Raw genomic sequence first — 27860 nt, forward strand, 5'->3', positions numbered from 1 at the left:
ACATCATGGAGTTTGAGAAGAAATAGAAACACCCTGATAGGCGATTAGCTGTTTCTAAAAGAGCAATATGCAATTTCCATTCACAGAGGTTTTAGTGAACATGTGGTCTGTTTCCCCATCTGTGATTTTCCCTGTTCGCGGCTTTCCAAGAACACCACCCTACCTCTGTCTGACAAAGCGTCCCTTAGTGATTCTCTAGACTAGCCCCTGCAGCTGTCATCTGTGGCCCGCGGGACACAGAGCCGCTAGTATAGGCTCTGTTCCGGGACTCTGTGGAATTCCCTGACATCGCTGTCCATTTATGGACAGTGTTGTCAGGGTCTTCCCCAGAGCGGAGTCCCGGGCAGAGCGCTAGTATAGGCTCTGCTCCGGGACTCTGTGGAATCCCCTGACCTTGCTGTCCACATATCGACTGTAACAACTATGGTCGCGGTCTGACGTTCTAACTTACCCCTTAATGACTGCGGCCATGGACGTCCTGCTGCTGTGCTGCGTCATCCCCCTGTGAGGCGCCGGCACACACTTCCGTGTATCGAGCCCGTCTCTCTTAAAGGGCCAGTGCGCACCTGAAAATCATCATCATCTACTCATGAACTCCTGGACTATAAGAGGGTCACCGTCCTTCTTATCCTCGCCTGAGCGTTGTTGTTTTCCTTAGTCTGTATTGCAAATGGTCTCCTAAGTGTCTTCCAGCTTCCCAGTGTTTCCCGTTCCTGTATCCTGTTTCCCGTGCTATCTGTACCATCCTGGTCTACTGCCGTGCTAAACAGTTGTCGTGTTGTGCTGCATCTCCACGCCTGTTCTACTACTCCACGCCTGACGTCTACCTGCTGCCTGGTCCCATCCGAGCCTGCCTTGCTACTGTCTTACATTGCCTCTGGTACCCTTTTCTGGACTATAGACTCTATACCTTACCTGTTTTGGCCAGCTGCCATCCCGCTACGCGGTACGGCCCAGTGGGTCCACACCCCGCCTTGTGACAGTACGCTCAGGCCATGGACTCGCTGGTCAATTTAAGGGCATGTCACCCTCCCAAGCCATGCAGGTGGACCTGCAGGATCTCAGAACAAGACAGGATCAACTTCTTGTAACAGTGAACTCCATGGCGCAGCAGCTAGGGGCGCTGCTTTCATTTCCTCTATACAAGCTCCTCCGACCGACCCTCCTGCTACTCCTCCTGGCGGTTCCGGTTCAGATTCCCGGTTCTCGCTGCCATTACCTTCTCGGTTCCATGGAGACGCAAGTACGTGCAGGGGATTTCTGAACCAATGCTATATCCATTTTTCTCTGCACGCCCGAGCATTTCCGTCGGACGGAACCAAGATCGTGTCCCTACTTGCTGGCAAGGCCCTGGCATGGGGAACCCAATCTGGGAACGCCAGGGACCCGAGACTTCCAGGGGTTCGTGCGGTTGTTCCGTACGGTTTTTGAGGAGCCAGAACGGGTTTCGTCGGCAGCCACGGCTATTTTCAACCTTCGCCAAGAGGACTCCTCCATGGGCGAATACACCCTCCAGTTCCGGACCCTGGCGGGAGAGCTGTCCTGGAACAATGAGGCCTTGGTGGCATCTTTCTGGAATGGCCTGTCGCCCAGGATCAAGGACGAACTTGCTGCCTGAGACTTACCACCTGCCTTGGACGACCAGATTCTTCTGGCTACTCGGGTAGATATAAGGTTCAGGGAGAGGTCTCATGAGATGCAACAGGAGAGACGGCTTCCTAGATTGGCGCCCAACTTTCAACAACCCCTCTTGCTTTCATCTACTGCTACGCCCGTGGTGCCGATTCAGGTGGATCGCCTAAAATTGTCTATACAAGAGAAACAGCGCAGGCGCACCTCAAGACTCTGTCTGTATTGTGACCTCGCCGGCCATGTCGTGCGTCTGTGTCCACAGAAACCAAAAAACCCCAACGCCTAGGTTTGGTTGGAGAGACAACCCTGGGCGCTACTGCATTTAATTGTGAACTCTCTTCCAAACTGTTTATTGCCGTGACCATCGTCGCTGGCGAGAGGCTCCATCCGGTTTTTGCCTACCTGGACTGTGGCTCTGCAGCTAATTTCATCCGTCAAGACCTTGTGGATCTTCTCCAGTTGCCCACTGTCCGCCTGGAAAGACCGTTGGTCGTCGCCGCGGTAGATGGACTGCCTTTGCCTGATCCAGTTTTTTCCATGACCAAGCCAGAGACTTCTAATGGGAGCTCTTCACACTGAGTTCCTTTTCCTGTTTGTTCTGCCCAAGGCTGTCAACCCCGTGCTACTGGGTTTGCCTTGGCTCTGTTTGCATGCCCCAGTCCTGGGTTGGAACTCCGGAGAGGTTCTCCAGTGGGGTCCCGAGTGTCCCGACCGCTGTCTGGGTCATATCCATCCACTGCAGCCTTCTCCGCATCAGTCATTGGCACGGTTGCCTCCGTGTTTCTCTCAGTTCGCTGATGTCTTCGACAAGAAGGAAGCAGAGACCTTGCCACCTCACCGTGCCTATGATTGTCCGATTGACTTGGTTCCTGATTCATCCCCTCCTCGCGGTAGAGTATGCCCTCTCTGCCTGCCAGAGACTCAGTCTATGTCAACCTATATTAAGGAGAATCTGGAGAGGGGCTTCATTCGTAAATCCTCATCCCCGGCCGGAGCCGGGTTCTTCTTTGTCAAGAAGAAGGTTGGATCCCTCCGTGCCTGCATTGACTACCGATGCCTCAATCGGATCACGGTGAAGAACATGTACCCCGTACCCTTTTTCCTAAACTGGACTTGCGGGGGGCCTACAACCTAAATCGGATTCGTCAGGGTGACGAGGGGAAGACTGCATTTAATACTCGTGACGGGCACTATGAATACCTAGTTAAGCCCTTCGGCCTGTGTAACGCCCCCGCGGTGTTTCAAGAATTTATCAATGACATTTTTTGTGATCTCCTCTATATCTGTGTTGTGGTGTATCTAAGTTGACATTTTCATTTTTTCCCCAGATCCAGTAACTCATCAGAGTCATGTCCGCCAGGTGTTGCTTCGTTTAAGGGAGAATCATCTTTGCGCCAAGCTGGAGAAGTGCATGTTTGAAAAAAGATCTCTTCCCTTCCTGGGCTACATCATCTCCGATCGGGGCCTCAAAATGGACCCTGAGAAGGTAAAGGCTGTCCTGGAGTGGTCACGCCCCCCAAGGCTTAAGGGCCATACAACGCTTCCTGGGATTCGCCAACTTCTACCGGCTGTTCATCCCCAACTTCTCGACATTGACAGCCCCCATCTCTTTCCTCTCAAAGAAGCGTATGAATGCCAAAATGTGGACTCCGGAGGCTGAAGCCGCATTTGAGACCCTGAAAAAAGCTTTCACGTCAGCCTCTATACTTCACCACCCTGATGTGTCCCTACAGTTTTCTTTAGAGGTGGACGCTTCCTCTATTGGTGCAGGTGCACTGTTGTTCCAGAGGGGTTCTAAAGGCAAGACTGTGGTATGTGGCTACTTTTCCAAACTATTTTCTTCCGCAGAGCACAACTGCTCGATTGGGGATCGGGAGTTACTGGCCATCAAGCTGGCCCTGCAGAAATGGAGACATTTACTGGAAGGCGCAGTCCACCCTATCCTGGTCTACACGGATCACAAGAATCTGACCTATTTACAGACGGCTGAACGGTTGAATCCTCGTCAAGCCAGGTGGTCGTTATTCTTTGCTCGATTCCGGTTCGAACTCCACTACCGACCTGCCGACAAGAATGTGCAGGCCGATGCCTTGTCTAGGTCATTCGAAACAGAGGACACTGTGGAGTCCCCACAAAATATTATTGATTCTTCCTGCATCTTCTCTGTGAACCCTCTGCAGGTTAGAGACATTCCTCCAGGAAGAATCCTTCGTTGGGGTCACAGCTCCATCTGGCAGGTCACGCGGGGACTCGTAAGACCCAAGACCTAATCGCCCGTCAGTTCTGGTGGCCCAAGCTGCCCAAAGACATCAGGGACTTCGTCTCTTCATGCAGGGTATGCGCAGGTAATAAAATTGCCCACTCCAGACCAGCTGGTCTTCTCCAACCACTGCCTGTGCCCGATGCCCCCTGGCAGCATGTTGCAATGGACTTTGTCACGGATCTCCCTCTCTCTGCGGGTTGCAGTGTGATCTGGGTGGTGGTGGATCGATTCTCTAAAATGGCTCGTTTTGTTCCCCTGACTGGCCTGCCTTCTGCTGCTCGACTGGCTGACCTCTTCATGCAACACATCTTCCGTCTGCACGGCTTGCCCCTGCGTATTGTTTCGGATAGAGGGGTCCAGTTCACTTCAAAGTTTTGGAAAGCTCTCTGCGGTCTCCTTGGTGTAAAGTTGGACTTCTCTTCGGCCTATCATCCCCAGTCCAATGGGCAAGTCGAGAGGATTAACCAAATTATGGAGAACTATCTGCGGCACTTTGTTTTCAGACGAGATGATGACTGGGTGCAGCTGCTTCCGTGGGCAGAATTCTCCTATAACAACCATACTAGTGACTCCACCACCTCCAGCTTGTTCTTCATAGTCTACGGTCAACATCCTCGTATACCTCTGCCTGTCTCTACTATGTCCCAGGTGCCTGCAGCTGACTCAAACTTCAGGGACTTTCTGCAAATATGGCAACAGACCCGATCTTCTATTCTGCTGGCGGTAGATCGCATGAAGAGCAAAGCAGATACTAGAAGATGGGATCCTCCTCAATTTCTTCCTGGAACGAGAGTCTGGGTGTCCTCAAAGAATATCCGGCTGTGGGTGCCGTCCTGCAAATTTGCTCCCAGGTTCCTCAGACCCTCCGAGGTCCTGCTACAAATTAACCCGGTGTCGTACAAACGGCGGCTGCCTCCTACACTCAAGATCCCTAACTCCTTCCATGTATCCTTGCTGAAGCCCGTGGTCCTGAACCGCTACTCTAGGACTCCTAGTTCCGCAGTGGCTCCTGGTGGTTTGTCAGGGACTTTCGAGGTAAGGGAGATTCTAGCCACCAAGAGGGTGGGAGGAAGGACGTTTTATTTGGTGGATTGTAGGGGATTCGGCCCAGAAGAGAGGTCTTGGGAGCCAGAGGAGAACATCGATGCCCCTTTCCCCATAAGGAAGTTTCTCTCCCGTTCTGTTCCCAAGAAGAGGGGGCGTAAGAGGGGGGATACTGTAACGCCTATGGCCGCGGTCTGTCGTTCTAACTTACCCCTTGATGACCGCGGCCATGGACGTCCTGCTGCTGTGCTGCGTCGTCCCCCTGTGAGGCGCCGGCACTCACTTCCGGGTATCGAGCCTGTCTCTCAGAGGGTGCGCGCGGTCGTACCTGCTCTTAAAGGGCACCTGAAAATCATCATCATCTACTCATGAACTCATGGACTATAAGAGGGTCACCGTCCTTCTTATCCTCATCTGAGCGTTGTTGTTGTTGTTTCCCTTAGTCTGTCTTGAAAATGGTCTCCTAATTGTCTTGGAGCTTCCAAGTGTTTCCCGTTCCTGTATCCTGTTTCCCGTGCTATCTGTACCATCCTGGTCTACTGCCGTGCTGAGCTGTTGTCGTGTTGTGCTGCATCTCCACGCCTGTTCTAGAACTCCACAACTGACGACTACCTGCTGCCTGGTCCCAGCCGAGCCTGCCTTGCTACTGTCTACATTGCCTCTGGTACCCTTTTCTGGACTATAGACTCTATACCTTACCTGTTTTGGCCAGCTGCCATCCCGCTACATGGTACGGCCCAGTGGGTCCACACCCCGCCTCGTAACATGGACAGTCTTGTCAGGGTCTTCCCCAGAGCGGAGTTTCAGGCAGAGCGCTAGTATAGGCTCTGCTCCAGGATTTTGTGGAATTCCCTGACATCGCTGTCCATATATGGACAGTGTTGTCAGGGTCTTCCCCAGAGTGGAGTCCCGGGCAGAGCGCTAGTATAGGCTCTGCTCCGGGACTCTGTGGAATTCCCTGACATCGCTGTCCACATATGGACACCGATGTCCAGGGCTTCCCCAGAGCCGGAGTCCCGTGCAGAGCGCTAGTATAGGCTCTGCTCCGGGACTCTAGGGAAGCCTCTGACATCGCTGTCCATACATCGACAGTGATGTCAGGAGCTTCCTCAAAGCAGGAGTTCCAGTGATGTCAGGAGCACAGCTGGAGTCCCAGGAAGAGCCTACTAGCGCTCTGCCCGGGACTCCAGCTCTGGGGTTGCCCCTGACATCCAAGTCCATATATGGACAGTGATGTCAGGAGCAGAGCTGGAATCCCAGGCAGAGTGCTAGAAGCGGCTCTGCTCCGGGACTCCAGCTCTGGGCAAGCCCCTGACATCACTGTCCATATATGGACACTGATGTCAGTGGCTTCCCCAGAGTTCCGGGCTCTGTGGCGGCATCTACGGAGGGCTCTGTGGCGGCATCTACGGAGGGCTCTGTGGCGGCATCTACGGAGGGCACTGTGGCGGCATCTACGGAGGGCTCTGTGGCGGCATCTACGGAGGGCTCTGTGGCGGCATCTACGGAGGGCTCTCTGGCGGCATCTACGGAGGGCTCTGTGGCGGCATCTACGGAGGGCTCTGTGGCGGCATCTACGGGGGGCACTGTGGCGGCATCTACGGGGGGCACTGTGGCGGCATCTACGGAGGGCACTGTGGCGGCATCTACGGAGGGCACTGTGGCGGCATCTACGGAGGGCACTGTGGCGGCATCTACGGAGGGCACTGTGGCGGCATCTACGGAGGGCACTGGCCTCCCGGTCTGCCTAGCACGGAAGCCGGTCAAGATCCACACGCGGGAGGCTCCTGGAACCATGCTGCACATTTGGTGGGATTGTCCCAAACTTCGTCCCTTTTGGGGAAAGATTTTTGATCTCGGTAATAAACTTTTTCATACTGAGGTTCAGACTTCGGCCTCTATTGGTTTACTTTCCATGGTTCCGGGATCACTCTCACACCTCAAAAAGAGTGTCTTTCGGCATTTTTTGACCGCAGCAAGAACAGTGATTCCTCGTCATTGGAAATCCAGCACTGTGCCTTCCCTGAAGGAATGGGTGACGGAGGTGAATGGAATTATGAGGATGGAGGAGTTGATGTCTGCTGATCAGGGTAAAGCTGAGCTTTTTGTCCGCACCTGGGCAGTGTGGTCTGGATTCCGGGGAGGTGATGATTTACCTCTCTGGCTGGATGGCCTCTTTTGAATACCTATATAAAGCCTACTTTTTGCGTGCTATGTCCGTATTTGTTTCCCTTTGTTGTCTTGTGTCTGTGTTAGTCTGTCGTATAATGTGCACTTATATGCGATAATTGTTATCCACCTGTGGGGACTGGCTCCCCTAAATAATGCACTATCTTTGCTGCACTTATAGTACTGTTATTTTCATTGCATTCTTATATAGTTTTTGCTTACTGATTAGGAGGCTACCTCCTACTGCTGCTCTATGTCTTTGCATACTTTATGTGATATTGAAGTGGTTATATTGCACTGTTTGTGAATTTTGCAAATGTATGAAACCATGTATATGCTGTTATGTTGTGTATATTTTCAAAATAAAAATCTTTGATAAAGAAAAAAAGATCCGCCCGCGGCGGAGCCTGATCGGCTTCCGTAGCCGCCGGCAAGATGGCGCCAACTCAGGAGCTGATCCGGCGTCATCAGCGGTGGAAGTCAGCTGTATGTTACAGCTGACATCCACCTGTAACGGCAGGAAACGGAGCTAGCTCCGATCCCTGCCATTAACCCCTTCGATGCAGCAATCGAAAGCGATCGCTGCCTCTTTAGCGGTTGCTAGCAGATCGTCAGCCCTGACAGGCAATCAGGACTGGCGACTGCTGCTATGGCAACAGGAGACCCAATGGCCTCATGCTCTGCCATTACGGAAGCCGATTTGGCCCCGCTGAGAGGCGAAGCCTAATCTACTTGCTGTCAGTGAATAACTGACAGATCTAATACATTGCACTACGTAGGTAAAAATTTTTAAGGGACCAGTTCAGTTGTGAAGTGGCTTTGAGGGCCTTATATATTAGAAACTGCACCCCTCAAAGTATTCAAAACAGCATTCAGAAAGTATTTTAAAGATGCTCTGTCACCACATTATAAGTGCCCTATCTCCTAGATAAAGAGATCGGCGCTATAATGTAGGTGACAGCAGTGTTTTTTATTTAAAAAAACAATCTATTTTTACCACTTTATTAGCGATTTTAGATTTATGCTAATGAGTTGCTTAATGCCCAAGTGGGCGTATTTTTATTTTAGACTAAGTGGGCGTTGTACAGGGGAGTATATGACGCTGACCAATCAGCCTCATGAACTCCTCTCCATTCATTTACTCAGTGCATAGGGATCCTGCTAGATCCTTATGTGCTGTCTTATACTAAGGGGGGATTCACACGAGCGTGTATTCGGTCCGTTCGGGCCGCGTGGTTTTCACGCGGCACGCATGGACCAATACAAGTCTATGGGGCAGTACAGACAGTCCGTGCTTTTTGCGCAGCGTTTGTCTGCTGCGCAAAAAGCGCGACAGTTTCAATATGCGTATTTCGCGCATCACGCACCCATTGAAGTCAATGGGTCAATGGGTGCGTGAAAACCACGCAGGTTGCACGGAAGCACTTCCGTGCGAACCGACTGAAACAGCGCACCAGCTGTCAAAAGGATGAATGTAAACAGAAAAGCACCACGTGCTTTTCTGTTTCCGAACATCCAAACGGAGTGTCTTTGCGATGAGCGAAGCCGGACAAGCGAACCGAAATTCACCGGGTTCGGCCGAACTCGGCAAAAAAATTATCGGTACACGACGTCAGGAGATAGTCACTGTCCAGGGTGCTGAAAGAGTTAAACTGTTTCAGCACCATGGACAGTGACTTCCGATCCCAATATACATGAACCTGTAGAAAAAAAAACGAAGTTCTGACTTACCGATAACTCCCGGCGTCTTCCTCCAGTCTGACCTCCCGGGATGACAATTCAGTCCAAGTGACAGCTCCAGCCAATCACAGGCCAAGCACAGGCTGCAGTGGTCACATGGACTGGCGCGTCATCCAGGGAGGTGGGGCCCGATGTCGAGAGGCGCGTCACCAAGGACGCGTCACCAAGGCAACGGCCGGGAAGTTCTCGGTAAGTACGAACTTTTTCCTTTTTTTCAACAGGTTTTTCGATATTGTGTTCGGCATTCACTGTCGAGGGTGCTGAAAGAGTTAGCTTTTTCAGCACCTTGGACAGTGACGGGCGTCGACTAGCCTCATCTCTATGATGGCGGCTGCGCAAAAATCACGCAGCCGCGCATCATACACGGATGACACACGCTGCTGTCAAATGGTTTTTGCGCGCGCAAAAACGCAACGTTTGTCTGTATCTGCCCTAACACATTAACAATACTGAAGTGTTTAGACAGTGAATAGACATTACACGGGATGTCTATTCACAATCTCTGCACTTCGTTACTGTTTCTATGGTAGTTACAGCAGAGGAAGCGTGATCTCGTTGTAACCTGTCATTTACAGCGAGATCTCGCGAGATCACGCTTCCTCTGCTGTAACTACCACAGACAGAGTAACGAAGTGCAGAGATTGTGCATAGACATCCCGTGGAACGTCTATTCACTGCCTAAACACTTCAGTATTGCTAATAAGGGCGGATTTACACGAACGTGTAATACGTCCGTGCAACGCACATGTTTTTCACACGCGTCGCACGGACCTATGCTAGTCTAGGGGGCAGTGCCGACTGTCAGTGATTTTTGCGCAGCGTGAGTCCGCTGCGTAAAACTCACGACAGGTCCTATATTTCTGCGTTTTTTGCGCATCACGCACCCATTGAAGTTAATGGGTGCGTGAAAATCACGGGCACCACACGGAAGCACTTCCTTGGGACGTGCGTGATTCGCGCAACAGCAGTCAAAAATATGTTTGGAAACAGAAAAGCACCACGTGCTTTTCTGTTTACAACCATCCAGAGTGTCATAATGATGGCGGCTGCAAGAAAATCACGCAGCCGCACATCCTATGTGATGACACACGGAGCAAAATGCCGCGTTTTTTGTGTGCGCAAAGCGCACATGCTCGTGTAAATCCGCCCTAAGACAGCACATAAGGATCTAGCAGTATCCCTATGTGCTGAGTAAATGAATGGAGAGGAGTGCATGAGGCTGATTGGTCAGCGTCATACACTCCCCTGTACAACGCCCACTTGGGCATCAAGCAAATCATTAGAATATATCTAAAATCGCTAATAAAGTGGTAAAAATAGATCCTTTTTTAAATAAAAAGCATTACTGTCATTTACATTATAGCGCCGATCTCCTTATGTAGGAGATGGGGCACTTATGTGGTGACAGAGCCTCTTTAACCCTTGAGGCGTTTCACAGGAATTAACCGGTTAAGGACTAGGCTGTTTTACAGCTAAATGACTAGAGAAAATGTCACAATTTTGCTATGTGCTTCTTTAGATAATTATGGCTCTGCAGGTGAATAAAGTTCATCTTTGAATTTTAGTCTTTTTTTTAAGGACAGATAGGGCTTTGTTTTAATGGCATTTGTCAGTCACTATACATCATTTTTATTTTTTTCTCTACAGTGGGCCAAATTTGAAAAAAAAAATGCAAGAATTTAGCAAATGCGTCAGTTTATGCCAGCATTTTATCACACAAAGTATACACCATGGACAAAATTCATCTCCTTTCACATTCTTCCACTACTCCCGTGCATGGGGATACCAAATATGTGTGCCTTATTCACTGTGCGGGCATGTGCCAGGTCTTGGAATAAAAGGAGGCTTTTTGGCCTTTTCGGTCCAGGAATTCTGCACTTGATTTTATAGCAGCGTACTGTTTTCTGGGGGGCCTAATGCTGCTGAAACATTAGAAACACCCCATTAATGACTTCATTCACACAAGTAGACCCCACAAGGTTTTCTTCAAGGGGTTTATCATATTTTTAGAAAGTCTAGTTTTCTTCTGAAAGTTTCTTGAAAATGGAACAAAATAAAATTAGCATTTTTTTTGGCAAATGCGTCAGTTTATGCTTGCATTTTTCACACATTATGGACCACTGGCAAAATTCATCTCCTTTCACATTCTTCCACTTCTCCCGTGCATGGGGATACCAAATATGTGTGCCTTATTATCACATAGAGATGTAGGAGGGCGGACGATAGAAGAAGCTTATTTCACAAATCACCTTTTTTCAAAGCTGGTTTTACAAAACTCAGCGTTTCTATAACACTTCCAAAATATCTACTCTTGAAGCAGAAATCCCAAAGTATTCATCTAGGGGTATAATGGGAATTAGTTTTTTTGGCTTTCCTAAAATAAGAAATTGCAGGTTTAAGCAAATGGAGCTCTCCAGCAGATGAACTTTAGAGAATATGCAAACATGACATCCACCCCCTACACATTCCCTCCCTCACCCTGGGCGTAAAATCATTGGAAAATAAAAATGTAATGTAGGGCAAATATATTTTCAACTAGTTAACTAAAATCTAATAATTCAGAACAGTGTGGTATTTTTTTAAAACGTGTGAATGCACGGGCCTGGTTGCGAGGGACATGAGAGAAATATCGGGAATCTTTGCGGCGCCTATCTTTTCTGCAGACACGGCACTTTTTCTGGGGGTTGCTTCTAGTTGGTGTTGGGGGATTGCCAGTGATAAAATGTCTGGCAGGTGTTTGACATCCTCAGACAGGGTGCATTCTCTGGTGTTCTGAACATCAAATATGGAGGCCTTCGTTCATTTTCTCCTGGAAATCCAAGAAAACCATTAATTAATGTAGTGCACGGCCTGTATGCCAGAGTTGGTGCCTTTTCAGCAGTAAACCTACCCCAAGATATTTATCTCCTCAGATTTTGCCAGCTTACTGAGTGTAGTAGTATCTGCTCCCTCATACTATCCACTATGAAATTATGCACAGAGCCCAATAGCTCTTAATTCCAACAGCAACAGACATTTTTTTACAACAAAACCTACAACACAAGGAAAGTGGACCAGGTTAATGTAAATCCCAGTATTACTGCATAGTTGTAGCACTTTTTAAAGCAGGAATATGACATTTGACCCTATTCTTTCCTCCAGACCACATTGGCCTACACAAACATCTTGGCAGCCAGTCGGCTTCTAACAGCCATTTCAGTTGAAAATTCAGGGTGTAGGGTGTTTAACCCCTTCCCGACATTTGATGTATCCATATGCCAAAGTCAAAGGGAAGTATGGAGCGGGCTCATGCAATGAGCTCGCTCCATACGATGACTGTCAGCTGTATGTTACAGCCGACACTTCAGAGTAACTAGCAGCATCGCGCTCCCGCTAGTTTAACTCGTTAAATGCCGCAGTCAATACTGACCGCAGCATTTAAATAGTCAGAAAGAGGAGGCGACCCCTCTAACAGCTCATTGCACCCCCCGCAACGCAATCGCCGGGGGGGGGGGGGGGGGGGTGATGGTTGCTATGACTGCCTGGGGGCTTAATGAACGCCCCCAGGTCCGCCACCTTTGTACACCTATTAAGCCTTGCCTCCGGCAGGGTTTACTAGGTGCCTGTCAGAATCACGATATACTGCAATACATTAGTATTGCAGTATATCGTGCAAGCGATCTAACGATCGCTGGTTGAAGTCCCATAGGGGGACTAATTAAAAAAAAATAAAAATAAAGTAAATTTTTTTAGTGTAAAAGTTCAAAAAAAAAAAAACCCTTTTCCCATTTTCCCCCAAGCGCATAGTAAAAAAAAAATAAAAAAAAAAATTAAACATAATTGGTATCGCCGCGTCCGTAAAAGTCAGAACTATTATAACATATCGTTATTTAACCCGCACGGTGAACGCCGTTAAAAAAGAAATAAATATATATAGTAAATGCCAGAATGTCTATTTTTTGGTCACCTAATCTCCCACAAAAAATTAAATAAAAAGTGATCAAACCATCGCATTTATACCAAAATGGTATTATTAAAAACTACAGCTTATGCAGCAAAAAATAAGCCCTTATACCGCTTAATCGACGGAAAAATAAAAAAGTTTTGGCTCTCGGAATTTGGCAACGCAAAATAAATTTTTTACACTTAGGTTTTTACATGTAAAAGTAGTAAAACATAGAAAAGACTATGTATATTTGGTATCGCCGTAATTATATTGACCTACAGAATAAAGTTAACATGTTGTTTTAATTGCAGCGAATTCCGTAAAAGCAGCGTGCAAAAAACCATGGAGGAATCGCTGTTTTTTCATTTTCTACCCCACAAATAATTTTTCCCGTTTTAGTACGTTATACGGCAAAATAAATGGTGCTACGAAAAACTACAATTCATCCCGCAAAAAACAAGCCCAAATAGTACTATATTGACGGAAAAATTAAAGACGTTATGGCTTTTGTAAGGTGGGGAGGAAAAAACGAAAATCTAAAAGTTGTTTACAACGGGAAGGGGTTAATGTTACCAGTTAAATTTTATTTTGGCCTTTAAAGTGTAAACCGCAGGTTGCTTTGTACTCACTGTATTAAGTCAGTGTACCTAGTGGAGCTGTAATTTGGCTGCCAAGATGTCTAAGAACCCAATACCTCTGCCATATGCTTCAGTTTATCCAGAGGGTTTGTTTTTTTTCTTTAACCCTTTCACGACCAATGACGAAAATGAACATCCTGGTCGGCTGCTAGTTCCTGCCCCAGGACGTTAATTTTCGTCAGTATTTAAAACTGTCACTCTGTGTAAACAGAGTGACAGGCGCACGCTGACAGCTGTCCTAGACAGCTGACATATCAGTCTCGCCGGACAGCAGACCATCGCCGCTGCCGCATTTAAGTGGTTTGAAGCACATCGGCAGCCCCCACGAAGTGATCGTGGAGGCTACCAATGCTTGTCGTGGCAATTGGAGGTCAGATAATGACCTCCGGGTTGCCATGTACGGAAGCCTCGGAGGAGCAACCTCCGGCCGGTCCTCCGAGGCTTCCTGTCAGAGTGACAGTTACGTCACAATGACAGTTGGGAGTACATTACACTACGTGTGTAGTGTAATGTACTCTAGCAGCGATCAAAGCTGCAAGTCTAAGTGTCCCCTAGTGGGACAAGTAAAAAAAATGTTTTAAAAAAAAAAGTGTAAAAATAAAAGTTAAGTGATATAAACACAAAATGTTTTTTTTTCCTAGAAGACTTTTAGTATAGAAAAAAAATTAACACGTTAAAAAAAGTGCACATATTTTGTATCTCCGCATACGTAATGACCCCAACTATAAAACTGTAATGTTATTTTTCCCGCACGATGAACACCCCCCAAAAAGAAAAAAAAACCCGACAGAATCACAATTTTTTTGGTCAGCACTGCTCCCTAAATAAAGAATAAAAAGTGATCAAAAAGTCGCATGTACCCAAAAATAGTACCAATAAAAACTTCTATCCATCCCGCAAAACAAGTCCTTACACAGCTTTGACTAAAAAAATAAAAAAAAATTATGTCTCAGAATATGGTGACAGAATTTTTTTTTTTTATAAATAAGTCATTTTATTGTGCAAACGGGCAAAAAAAAAAAAAAAAAGGTTCTGGCTTTCAGAATATGGCGATGCAAAATGTGCAGTGTCCAAAAGTGGATAAGATCGGGCACCATTTATCAGTGTGACACTGGCCACATATCTATGAAATATTTATTTACCCCATTATTATACCCTCTTATGCCCTGATGTACCCCGCACAGATTGCATATACCCCCAAATTATAAACTGAAATACCAGCAAAACCCCAAACAAAGCTACCACTGAGCAAAATCTGCACTCCAAAAGCAAAATTGCGTTCCCTCCCTTCTAAGACCTGCAGCGTGCCCAAGCAGCAGTTTGCGCCCACACATATGGCATCGCCATACCCGAGAGAACCCGCTTAACGTTTTGTGAGGTATTTGTCTTCTGAGGCACAAACTGGGCACAACATATTATGCACTAAAATGGCATATCAGTGGAAAATTGCAGTTTTCACTTTGAACCATCCGCTGTGCATTAACCCCTTTGTGCTCTATGACTTAATTGCCTGTCATGGTGCGGCGGTTGATGTATGGAGCCGGCTCACGTGCTGAGCCCGCTCCATACGCTGCGGGTGTCGGCTGTGTATTACAGCAGGCCCCCTCGGTACTAACGGACGGGTACAGCGATCGCTCTGTTACAGAAGCCTGTAAGAACAATTTACTGCAATACATTAGTATTGCAGTGTATTGTACCAGTGATCCAATGATTGCTGGATCAAGTCCCCTAAGGGGATTGATTAATAAAATGTGAAGAATTAGTTATTCGTAGTGAGAATTTTTTTTTTTTTTAAGTTAAAAAAAAAACAAAGAAAAAAAAAAAAACACATTCTAATCACTTTTTATGTACCACTGCAGCTCCTCCCGCAAGAAATAAGCCCTCACACTGCTCTATTGATGGAAAAATAAAAAAAAGTTATAGCTCTTGGAAAGCAGGGAGTGAAAAATCTAAAAGATGAAAGCAAAAAATGGATCAGTCCTGAAAGGGTTAATTCATTTCTAATGGAAAAACGTATGACCACATGTGGGGTATTTCTGTACTCGGGAGAAATTGCTTTATAAAAAATGGTTGTTTTTTCCTCCTTTATCCCTTGTGAAAATGCGACATTTTAGTGGAAAAAAAAGATATTAATTTTTGCGCCCGAATTCTAATAAACTCTGCAAAAGACCCGTGGGGTGTAAATGCTCACTATACCCCTAGAAAAATTCCTTGAAGGTTTTTCCAAAATGGGGTCACTTTTGGTGGGTTTCCACTGTTTTTGTCCCTCCAGTGCATTGCAAATGCGACATGGCACCGAAAACCATTCCACCAAAATCATGAATCCAAATGGCGCTCCTTCCCTTCTGAGCCCTGCTGTGGGTCCAAACAGCAGTTTATTACCACATATGGGGTATTGTCGTAATCGAGAGACATTGCTTTACAAATGTTGGGGTGCATTTTCTTAGTTATTCCTTGTAAATAATAAAAATTTCTATGTTTTCAGAAAAAAAAAAAAAAAAGTACATTTTAATTTTCACAGACTAATTCCAATATATTTAGCAAAAACTGTGGGGTCAAAATACTTACTATACCCCTAAATACCTTATGGGGGTCTAGTTTTCTAAATGGGGTCGTTTATGGGGAGTTTCTATCGTTCTGGTAGCTCAAAGCCTCTCCAAATGTGCAGTGGGGCCTAAAACATTTTCAAGCAAAATATATGAGTCCTGAAAGCCTCCGGGTGCTCCCTTCCTTTTGGGTCCTGCCGTGTGTCCAGGCAGCTCATTAGGGCCACAATGTGGGTATTTTTGAAAACAGGGTGAGAGATTGTGGTGCGTTTCTTCATTCTCATGGTCGCTTTACAAAGAAATTGGTCTTCAAACTGATACTTATGAAAAAAGTGAAATTATTTTTCTCTTCACCTGCTATGTATTCAATTTAGCAAAAACCTGTGGGGTCAAAATACTTACTATACCCCTAGATAAATACCTTAAGGGGTCTAGTTTTCTAAATGGGGTCATTTGTGGGGGTTTCCATCACTGAGCCCTATGAGCCTTTCAAAACCTAGCTTTGTGTAGGAAAACAAAATGTACTTCAAAATGTATAAAATTATTCAATTTGTAAGTCCTCTAAATTAATGAAAATGTATTTTCTTTTTTTTTTTAAAAGTGCTGCCAAGATAGAGTAAAGAGATCGAACTATATTTAATTAAAAAAATTGTACAGTATGTGTGTACATGTGACATATTGCAGTTAATAGGGGAAAATTGTAATTTTTACATAATGTCTTCCATTTTTCTATTTAATTAATTTCCGCAAATTGTATCAGTCTACTTTTACCACTAAAATAAAGTACATGTGACGAAAAAATAATGTCAGAATTACTTGGATATTCAAAACTTTGAGTTATTCTCTGATCAAGTCAGACATTCCAGATTTGACAAATCTGGCTTGGTCATTAAGGAACATACCCGGTCATTAAGGGGTTAAATTGTATAGAACCAATTAAACCAATGCTCCATAAGACACTACGCAGTGAGGTTAATCTCCGGAAGAAACTTCCAGGGGAGAAACTCTGCATACAGGGAGTCAGAACCCCTGTGGCAATGCACAACCCCAAATTCTACTGTCTTATGTTACCAGACGTACCAGTTTTGGCAATGGCAGAGCCACAAAACCAGAGTTTAAGGGTACGAACAGACAACGTAAACATTGCAGATTTTCCACAACGGAATCATTGCGGAAACTCCGCCACGTATTACAGAAGCAGCAGTGTGGGTGAGAATTCAACAAATCTCATCCCCATACTGGAAAAATATGCACATCATTTGACCTGCAGTGCAGTTTCTTCAACCGTAGAATGTTAATGTGTGTTTTCAGCTCTTCCCATTGAATTCAATGGGGTGCTTAAACCCGCAAGCAATGTGGTGTTGTGACATAATTTACACCTGGAAAGCACACGATAGTGGTGCAGAATTTCAGACAGCTTTCCCTGCGGTGTTCAGGGCGAATACGCTGCAAAGCTTGACACCGCATATCTGCCCTGAATATGCTGTGTGCGTTCCTACCCTTAACCGCACGTTTGCTATCCTGGTCAAAGACATAGATGGCCTAAGTGGGTGTCCACAGTAGCTAGGTACTGCTACCACTATGTAGAGCTTGCCTCATTAGAGTGAGGATTTGTCTTACTTCAGGGGCACCATTCATTGCAATTCTCAATTAGAACCAGTGTGCACTACCTAATTTATTATCCGATTTGTTTATCAGTTCTATGAACACAGGACCTTAACACAGACCAATCAATGCAGGTAGTTTATTAATACAAAAGGTGCACAAAAACAGTATAAAGAGTAGCATTTACACAAAATCAGTGATACAAGTGACATATTGGCATCAATACCCAAGTGTAAGACAGAGGCCAATGATAGACAAATCCTCATAACTGCAATGTGGCCCGTTGCCACCATCTGTCCCTCACAAGTCAGCACAAGGGGTTGGAAGTGTAATGTAAACGGTGTAGTATTAGTTAATGAAGTAGGCAAACCCTGACCGAGTGTAAAGTCACTAATGCAAACGAAGAATTTCTCATTCCTTGTTGGCAGAGTCACCCCCATCAACTTGTTGCGCCCCATTTTTGCCATCAGCCAATTGTGGGTAAAAGGGACCTACCAGCCAATTTAGTGGAGTGTTGTTAACCAAGTAGTCCATCACATCATCCATAGAGTCCTTCATTTTTGTGAACTGGTCCTTACTGTTGGTTAAGAGGCCATCAGACATTTCTCTGAAGGAAGAGGCAGAACGGAAGTTTTGATAGACATCTGCAGCCAAGGCACTAACATTTTGAGCTTTGTTCTGAATGTTCTTTGGAAGTCCTTGAACACTTGTGACCAGGGAGAGACATGTGGTTTGCAGTTGCTGAGTGAGATGTCGGGCAATATTCAGAGTGCGGGATTCAATTTGCTGTGAAGGGAAAGTAACATATTACACAGAAGTTCAGTGTACCAGATCTGATGTAGCATACATTTTATAGAAGGGACTTACCTCAGTGCTTTCAGTTTCTCCACTATCTTGTCCTGTGCCTTTTGTCCACTCCACCCACTTATTGTAGAATTTCTCCTGTGCATCATGGATTTTATGATTAGCATCATTCATGTTCTTCCTTGCATATTCAATCTTAGAGAACAGGGTAATGTTTATATGAAAGATGTGGGAGAGACTACAAAGATTACCCACCCTCAATATGGATTAAACAGTAAGCCTGGTATGCATTTACAATATGAGTTCTAGCACCAAAACCCACTGTTCTATACAGTACTCCCTTTTCAGGCAGCTTCACCACCACCCGTACATACTCCTTTTATCAAGAAAATCTATGATGGCTCTAGAACAATTTAGCAGGTGGTACTAGACCTAGTACACAAAATATGGTGCCTCTTGGCTGGTCACCTGCTGAGAATCTTATAGATCGTTCTTAACAAAAGAGCCCTTTATTTTTATTTTTTTTAATGACAGATCTCCTGAAAGGGCAACTAATCTTAGGACATGGACTAACATCGGAAGTTTGGACTGGTGGCAGTCTAAAATCACTAAAACCAAGCACAAAACTGCTCAGCCGCTTAGTTGGTATGGCTTTCAGGAAATCAGTTTAGCGGTGTGCGGACTCAATAGAAAGTCTGTACAACCCGGCTTGCTTCATGCGTAGGGCAGATATGGCTGACGTGTACCACTGCTTATGGACCTTGCTAGGGTCCCAGTCAATCTGGAGGATGCACTTTTTGGTCATCTGCATTGCGTCCCCTAGCCCTACAAGAAGCTAACTTTCTGCACTTCCGCTGCTGCCCTAAAAACTATCCTGCAAACCTTGCTGGGCCCAGACATCTCATCCCTCCGTTTATTTTAGAGGAGTTAGTCTTTCTATTATGCATGGATTGGATAAACGCCTACCTCCAAAAAGAAAGGAGTATGTGGTTTCTTTGAGACCTGGCAGCCCACATAATAGGACCTTTACATTGCAAGCTAGAACACACTACAATTTGTGGAAACTTATACAAAACAGCATTTTTTCACGCAGCTGCTTTAAAGGGAATGTGTTGCCAGCAAAACATGTTTTTTTTTTAGTTAAACAATTAGTGTGTAGGTGATTAAACATTGTTCTAATTTTTTTTACGAGTCAGGAAATATTATAAATTGGATTCAATTTATATTATTTCCCAGCACTGGTCACTAGATGGAGCAATTCCCAAAATTGCAGCATTGCATGTGGTAAAGCAACCACATTGCTTTATGCTGCAAAATTGGGAAAAAAAATCCCTCGCTCAAATGAGCTCTCAGAATCCCCCCTCCTTTATTCTGGCTAGTGCCGGGAGAAACGAGGGGTTTGAACGGTCTAACCTCCTACACTGTGTCGCCATTTTTTGAGCCACCACAGTGTAGAAGGTTTACATACACTAGTAAACACACTGAAATACGAACATACATAGAAATCACTTACCTGCTCCAGTCGCCGCCGCTCCCTCCGGTCCGTCCGCTGCTCCATGTGCACAAGTCCGGAAGTAGTAATCTTACTGCCCGGCCGCGACTTCTGGTCCACAAGAAAATGGCGCCGGACGGCGCGCATTTAAAATCGGACTGTGTGGGAGCGGCGCATGCGCCGTTCCCACACACACGGCGTACACCATAGTGGATGGAACGGGCCCCGTTCGCAGTCCCTATGGGACTGGAGCTGCCGTATTCCATGTCTGTATGTGTCGTTAATCAACACATACAGAAATGGGAAAAAAAATAACAGCCCCCATAGGGAAGAAAAAGTAAAAATAGAAAAAACACAAATAAATATAAACTTTTAATAAAACCCTAACATAAAACTGATATAAAAAAAAAAAATGTTGGTGACACTGTTCCTTTTGATTAGTAAAGAACAGAAGCAGATTTACTAACCAGGTCAACGGTGTTCTGGAGCTGAGCAATGGATTCCTGACTTCTGCACTTGACATCCTTCATTCGGGTCAAAGCTTGTTGATAAGCACGTTTGCGGGCCTTCGCCGAGAGGGATCCCAGACGAACATAATAGCTTGGCTGATCAACGGACAATTCAAAGCCTTCTGTTTTTGTGGCTTCCTTAGCTAAAATTGAGAAATTAGTTACACCCACATAACAGTACAAGCCACGTTTCACATGAATTTCTGCCTTAGGGTGAACTCACTAACTAACTAAAAAGAATATATATCTTCATAGCAGTCTGCTTGGTTGTCCAGATAAAGACACCTTACTTTTAGAGATGCAGCTTCTAGGTAAAGTAGATTTATAGAAGCTACGCCTCAAAAAAAGCAAGTTTGATATGAGAACTGCCCCAGTGGGTAGGTCTTGATCTAGGAGGCCTCAATAACCTCCAGAGAGGCTAACGTGATTTTAATTACAGATAATTTAACATTTCCCTCCTATGAAAAGGAGTTGTACCTCTGATGAGGTAACTACCAAGTGCGCTGCAGGGACCAAAATTCACATAACCCAAGCTTGGTTTAAAGCAGGTTTCGGCTTACCCAACTCTTCATCTGTTGGCGGCAGGTATTGTTCCAGAAGAGTTTCAGACTTGGTTAGTGCAGCGTCCACACGATTGCTCATAATCTTTACTACACTGCTACCCAGAACAGTGTTAATGCTGCCGTTCACAACAGACTTGGTCATCGCCACACTATCCTGCACAGCCACCTTAGTTTTATCAACTACTCCTGTGAAACCCTGAATCACAGCATCTTTGGCACCAACAACTGCTTCTGAGGCGTTCGCTACAACCTAGGAAAGGGAACAAATACAATTTATACATTTTAGATTCATGCACACCAAATCAACTCCCACCCATCAATTGATACTGCAGTTTTGCAATCTAGGTTAGTTGTATTTACATTTATAAGGGACCACAGAATTATTCTAAGGGTATGTGCACACACAAAATAAGGAACGTCTGAAGATACGGAGCGGTTTAGAGAGAAACCAGCCTCTGATTCTCAGGCGTTACGCAGCTGAAAATGAAGCTTCTTTTGAGGCGTTTTTCATAGTGTTCAATAGAAAATCAGCTACAAAAAAAGCCGCAAGTGACATGCACTTTCTACGGAGAGTCTTTTTACACTCAGTTTTTTTAAAACAGCGGCGTAGTCACCCCGTATTAACTAAACGCTGTTTCTCCCATTGATTTCAGTGGGCAGATGTTAGTAGACGTTCAGCTTCCGTTTTTTCAAAGGCGTAAACGCCCAGAAATACACCTGAAAGCACTGCGTGTGAACATACCCCAATAGTTACCTTGTCAGTCGGCTGATAGAGAATAGGCAGCTTCTCTTCAATCTTATCCAGTCCAACGCAGGCAATGGTATTAGCCATAGCAACTGGGGGAGGAGAAAGCGTGTAAATATTCTCAGCTTCATTCGTACGTCTTTACCAGGACCTTGGCTAGCTTGTTAATACAGGGACGGTTAGCCAACATGACATGTAACCCACTTCCTATGCTAGGATGGAACGAACTGCAGATCTCCTGGCAGAAGCTTCTTATGCTGTCTGCTTCACACTAAGGGTATGTGCACACGATACCTGCATTTACGTCTGAAATTACTGAGCTTTCTTCAGGAGAAAACAGCTCCGTAATTTCATGTACTCGCGTTTTGCGAGGCGTCAATTACGGGCATAATGTGGAGCTGTTCTTCATTGGAATCAATGAAAAACAGCTCAAATTACGTCTCAAGTGTCCTGCACTTTTGACGAGGCGTCTTTTTTACGAGTCGTCGTTTGACAGCGACGCGTAAATGACAGGTCGGCACAGTACGTCGGCAAACCTATTCAAATGAATGGGCAGATATTTGCCGATGTATTGGAACCGTATTTTCAGACTTAAAGCGAGGCATAAAACGCCTCGTTTATGTCTGAAAATAGGTCGTGTGAACCCAGCCTAAGGATGGATTCACACGAGCATGTTCGGTCCGTAAAGGACGGAACGTATTTCGGCCGCAAGTCCCGGACCGAACACACTGCAGGGAGCCGGGCTCCTAGCATTATAGTTATGTACGACACTAGGAGTCCCTGCGGGACAACTGTCCCGTACTGTAAGGGTATGTTCACACGCTAGCTGTCATTAACGTGTGAAAAGACACTGTTTTCAAGAGAAAACCGCTGCCTCGTTTCACACGTAAATGCTCCTCGCATTTTGCGAGGCGTCTGAGACGCTCGTAAATCTTGAGCTGTGCTTAATTGAGTTCAATGAAGAGCTCAAATTACGTGGCAAAGAAGTGTCCTGCACTTCTTTGCCGAGGCAGTCCATCGTCGTTTGACAGCTGTCAGACGACACGTAAATTACAGGTCATCTGCACAGTACGTCGGCAAACCCATTCAAATGAATGGGCAGATGTTTGCCGACGTATTGCAGCCCTATTTTCAGACGTAAAACGAGGAATAATACGCCTCGTTTACGTCTGAAAATAGGTCGTGTGAACCCAGCCTAAGGATGTTTTCAGTACGGGACAGTAGTTCCACGGAGAGGCAGGGACTCCTAGCGTCGTACAGAACTATGATGCTAGGAGCCCGGCTCCCTGCAGTGTGTTCGGTCCGGGACTAGCGGCCGAAATACGTTCCGTCCTATACGGACCGAACACGCTCGTGTGAATCCAGCCTTACTGTATTAGCACACATTGCCTTGCTCACCCCCTTCTATTTCTAGACCACCTTAAAAGAACATTCACAAGATTATGGCATACCCATAGGTTCCCATAGAATTGAACAGAACCACACATGCAAACCATCATTTCAATACAGAGTAATGCCTAACCCCGAACATCTAAAAGATAGTTACTCCCTTTCATTGGTAAAGAAATGCACTTTATACGTAAACATACTTTGAGGCTCAAGTTTCTGGAGGATTGGCATGGCACTGGTCACAGCCACAGACGTGATAGTCCTCACACTTTTCTCTGCGACGTCACATACAGACTTCAAGTACGGATGGTTGTCTCTGGTGTTCACGTAGACAGAAGACACCATATCATAGGTAGAGCTCACCAATGGGAGGTTTATCAGCCTTACCACCACATTCTAAGGAACAAAGAGCAGAACACGCTGAAATACAATGGAAGGCCAGGACTCGAAACAAGATGCCTGTAAATAGTCCCTAATAAAGCACAGAAACCTCGTAGTCATAATCCAAGATTAGAGGAGTCGTTTTATAAAGCAGAACCCAGAGGGTTAACAGGAACACATTGATATCCGGTCCTCTGGATAGGGCACCAGTATGGGGGGGGGGGGGCTCTTACACCAAACACTGCCAATCAATATAATGAAAGGGGATGCCACAAGCATTAAAGGGACAGCAGTGCTCGCTGGAGCAATACAGCCCCTCTATTCTCATCAGCTGGGTCCCGGGGGTATTCCAGATACATCTTAGGAGGCTCTCAGAACCGAACAGTAAAGCCCAACCTGAAACCACCAACAGTAGATTACTAATAGTAACTATGGAAGTTGTGTGTTTCCACTGCTACATATGTACTCCACTCAGCTGAGAATACTTACTGCTACATATTACTATCTGATTGAATAAACGTAAAGAAGTTTACACCATTAACAAGCGGTTACAGACAAATCAATATAAAGATCGCATGTGTTTCCTATGACGGATCTGTAGCACAATTCACACTATAAATATGTGCACTGCATTGACAAGACTCCCAGCCATAGTATACATCTATTAGTAACAGGGTGGAGATGCCAACAGCAGTTTCTTCCTTCCATCATACATAACATGGCACTTAATAGTTACCTGTTGCTGCTGCTCCACCATTTCAGCCATATTGCTAGGTAAAAACCTATAGAAAGCAAGAAGCACAGTCAAACACAAGAACTGACAACAACCTCAAGCCGCCGACTAAACAAGCACACAACTAATGCCAGCCACCTTGCGCCTCCACAGCCGTAACGCGCAGGAAACTATGAGCAGGAAAGAACGAATGAGGGAGCTCAGGGAGTCTGCGTATTTATAGGTGGATGGCCACGCCCACCTGCCTAGGCGCCGTTACCTAGAATCTTCCCGTCAGTCAGCTGACTGGTGAGACGGCGCGGTGACGTCATGCAGTCTGCTCGCCTGAGTGCTGGAAGTGTGGCGGCGCGCGACAGGCAGGGGTCCAGGGTATGAGGGAGTGCGTGTGTGGAAAGAGCATAAGTCAGCGGCACATTGTGATTTCTACACTGTATGTCCATGGCAATAGAGCAGTTCATGTATTGTTCCAGTACAGGGTAGATAATAAGAGATGAAGCTGGTGAGGAGGGATTAGCTTTTATATTAGTTGCTCTATAGCAGAGGTCTCCTGTGCTGGAGAGCCGCAGGTTCAAAGCAGCTCAGCAGCTGCAGCTCAAATTTCATCCACTTTTCAGTCAATAGAAACTCTAGAAAAGAAAAACCGGCATTGTGGATCCAGTGTTAAAAAGTGCCCTTCAAATGAACTAAAAAGCGTATTCTCGGGGCGAATTGAGGAACATTTGGCGTGACGCTGAGGAGCTGCGATGGATATTATCTCTACTCGTATGAGTATAAATCCCCTTAGTAAAGATTAGCCTCTTATTACATTTCTCTGTAAAATGAAGCTTTGAATTTGTGTTTAGCTTGTAAATATAAAATGTTATAGAACTCGGCTTCTCTTTCTACTTCACTAAGCAGTACAAGGTGGCGCCGGGGCCTCACCACCCGTAGTCGAAGCCCATGCCACAATACAAAATACTGCTCAATGTAACGCTGTCTTCTGCAGAACATTAACCCCTTAACGCCCTGTGACCTACTAGTACGTCACGGGCGATGGCCTGTTAACGTGAACTGACATATTCGTACGTCATAGCGTTAACAGTTTTAAAGCAATGATAGCTTAACACTATCACTGCTTCTAGCCCAGGACCGGAGCTAGCCTGATCCAGCCAATTAACCTCTTAGATGCAGCGCTGCATCTATGGTGTTTACAAGCAGATCGGAACCCCGCAATGCAATCGCGGGGTTTCCGATGACTGCTCTGGCAGACCGGAGGCCTAACAATGGCCTCCAGTCTGCCAAGTACGAAAGCCTGTTAGGTCCCGCCCAGAAGGCTTCCCGCCGCATGAGGAAGATAGCGCAGGCTCAGGAGGTGAGCCGTCAACATCAGCCGCTGGTGTCAGCTGTATATTACAGCTGACACTGTGCTGTAACGGCAGGGAATGGAGCTGCGATTTCTGCCAATAACTCCTTAGACCTTAGTGGTTTGTAGCGATTGGCATCGACATGATGTGAATGTGAGGTTGCCGATCGTTGCTATGGAAACCGGAGGCCTAACAATGGCCTCTTGGTCTGCCACGTACGATAGCCTATTAGGCCCCGCCAGAGACGGGACCTAATAGGCTTACTGTTAGTGAATGACTGATAGCTCTAATGCATTGCACTACATGGGTAGTGCAATGTATAAAGGTATGTTCACACGGCTTATTTACGGACGTAATTCGGGCGTTTTACGCCTCAAATTACGTCCGAAAATGCGCCTCGATAGCGTTGGCAAACATCTGCCCATTGAAAGCAATGGGCTGACGTTTGTCTGTTCACACGAGGCGTATATTTACGCGTCGTTGTCAAAAGACGGCGCGTGAATAGACGACCGCGCCAAAGAAGTGTCATGTCACTTCTTCAGACGTAAATGGAGCCGTTTTCCATGGACTCCATGGAAAACCAGCTCCAGTTACGTCCGTAATGGACGCAGCAAAAAGCGCCTCAACATGCCATTACGGCTGAAATTACGGAGCTGTTTTCTCCTGAAAACAGCCCCGTAATTTCGGCTGTTACGGACGCTGCCGTGTGAACATACCCTTAGAGTAAAGTTCAGAGATGCAGGACCTCAAATCCCCTAGTGTCACAAAAAAAAAGAAGTTAATAAAAAGTTGCAAAAAAGTGTATAAAAGTTTCAAGTTAATAAAAACACTTGCACCATCCGCTGCGCATTATTTACTAATGAAAAAACACATGTGGCGGCAAAATGCTCACTACACCCCTTAAAATGCCTTAACCGGTTCAGGACCGGGCTATTTTGAGCCTTCAGGACCAGACACCGTTTTGTCCTTTTTAGCACGTGTTAGTTAAATGACTAAACATTTTTATTTGTTGGGCTAACGACGTGATTTTTGCGATGTTTTTTCCGTAGACAATGCAGGTTTCTTTTTTTTATCGTTTTTATACACATCCTTTTTGCTATTTTAGAATTTTTATTCATAAAGTTTGAAAATAATAGTAAAAAAATAAGCATTTTTAGGTTTCATCGATTTTTTTTTGGGTAATAACATAGTTTTACCCTAAAATAGACCTTTTATTTGTGATCTTCATTGTCTACCGAAAATGTTAATATATTACATGTCTATATTAGGGTAATTGGGTCAGTGCTAGCGTTACAACAATGATTGGCGGGGGGGACGGGACGGGACATTTTTTTTTGGGGTGGGTATTTTATGTGTACTTATTATTAATTTTTCTTTGCACTTTACTTTACTATTTTTTTTTATTGCTATGGTCTGTCCCTCAAAGGTCAAAAAAGACCTTTGGGGCACTTTATAGATTTTTTTTCTTTCTTTTAGGCCTCATGCACACGACCGTATTTTTTCCCACCCGTAAATACTGGCGTAAATACGGGTTCGGTGTCACACGTATTCCACCCGTTTTGCACCAGTATTTACGAACCCGTGCCCGTAAATATGGGTCCGGTGTCACACGTATTCTACCCGTATTTACGAGCACGTTTTTGGCGGCAAAATAGCACTGCACTAAAGAGAGAAGGGACAGCCTTTTCTGTAATAAAAGTTAAAGAAATTCATACTTACCCGGCCGTTGTCTTGGTGACGCGTCCCTCTCTTCACATCCAGCCCGACATCCCTGGATGACGCGGCAGTCCATGTGACCGCTGCAGCCTATGATTGACCTGTGATTGGCTGCAGCGGTCACATGGCCTGAAACGTCATCCAGGACGTCGGGCCGGATGTCGAGAGGGACGCGTCACCAAGGCAACGGGCGGGAGACCGGACTGGAGGAAGCAGGAAGTTGTCGGTAAGTATGAACGTCTTTTATTTTTATTTTTTACAGGTTTATACTGATCGGTAGTCACTGTCACTGTCCAGGGTGCTGAAAGAGTTACTGCCGATCAGTTAACTCTTTCAGCTCCCTGGACAGTGACTATTTACTGACGTCGCTTAGCAACGCTGCCATAATGACGGGTGCACACATGTAGCCACCCGTCATTACGAGAGCTCCATAGACTTCTATGGACTGTCCGTGCCGTTATTACGGCCTGAAATAGGACATGTTCTATCTTTTTAAACGGCACGGGCACCTTCCCGTGAGAAAACGGGAAGGCACCCGTTGCCAATAGAAGTCTATGAGCCCGTCTATCAGCCCTCTCATAGTGACGATTGTCGCTAATAGGGCTGTGCTGGGTCTAGTAAGA

At 45.8% G+C, this 27860-nt stretch overlaps 1 protein-coding gene across 1 annotated transcript; it reads right to left on the reverse strand.

Annotated features, from left to right (window-relative positions):
* Window positions 1–17687: 17687 nt before the first annotated feature.
* LOC142742200 (perilipin-2-like) lies at window positions 17688–24305 on the reverse strand. The gene is made up of 7 exons (XM_075851717.1): window positions 24182–24305; window positions 23265–23460; window positions 21685–21767; window positions 20928–21180; window positions 20326–20510; window positions 18430–18561; window positions 17688–18348 (listed from the first exon to the last, which is right to left on the reverse strand). The coding sequence occupies exons 1-7, from the start codon at window positions 24209–24211 to the stop codon at window positions 17974–17976; spliced, it is 1254 nt and encodes a 417-aa protein (XP_075707832.1). The 5' UTR covers window positions 24212–24305; the 3' UTR covers window positions 17688–17973.
* Between the last annotated feature and the right edge of the window lie 3555 nt (window positions 24306–27860).

This window comes from Rhinoderma darwinii, chromosome 1 (genome assembly GCF_050947455.1).
Source record: "Rhinoderma darwinii isolate aRhiDar2 chromosome 1, aRhiDar2.hap1, whole genome shotgun sequence".
Taxonomy (NCBI): domain Eukaryota; kingdom Metazoa; phylum Chordata; class Amphibia; order Anura; family Rhinodermatidae; genus Rhinoderma; species Rhinoderma darwinii.

What these genes read in the sequence shown, in the direction of transcription:
- LOC142742200 (XM_075851717.1), bottom strand. Translation starts at nt 24,211, where the DNA reads ATGGCTGAAATGGTGGAGCAGCAGCAACAG. An exon ending in TGGTGGAGCAGCAGCAACAG is followed by an intron (nt 23,461 to 24,181) that starts GTAACTATTAAG and finishes TTTGTTCCTTAG; the next exon opens with AATGTGGTGGTAAGGCTGAT. An exon ending in GAGAAACTGAAAGCACTGAG is followed by an intron (nt 18,349 to 18,429) that starts GTAAGTCCCTTC and finishes TTCCCTTCACAG; the next exon opens with CAAATTGAATCCCGCACTCT.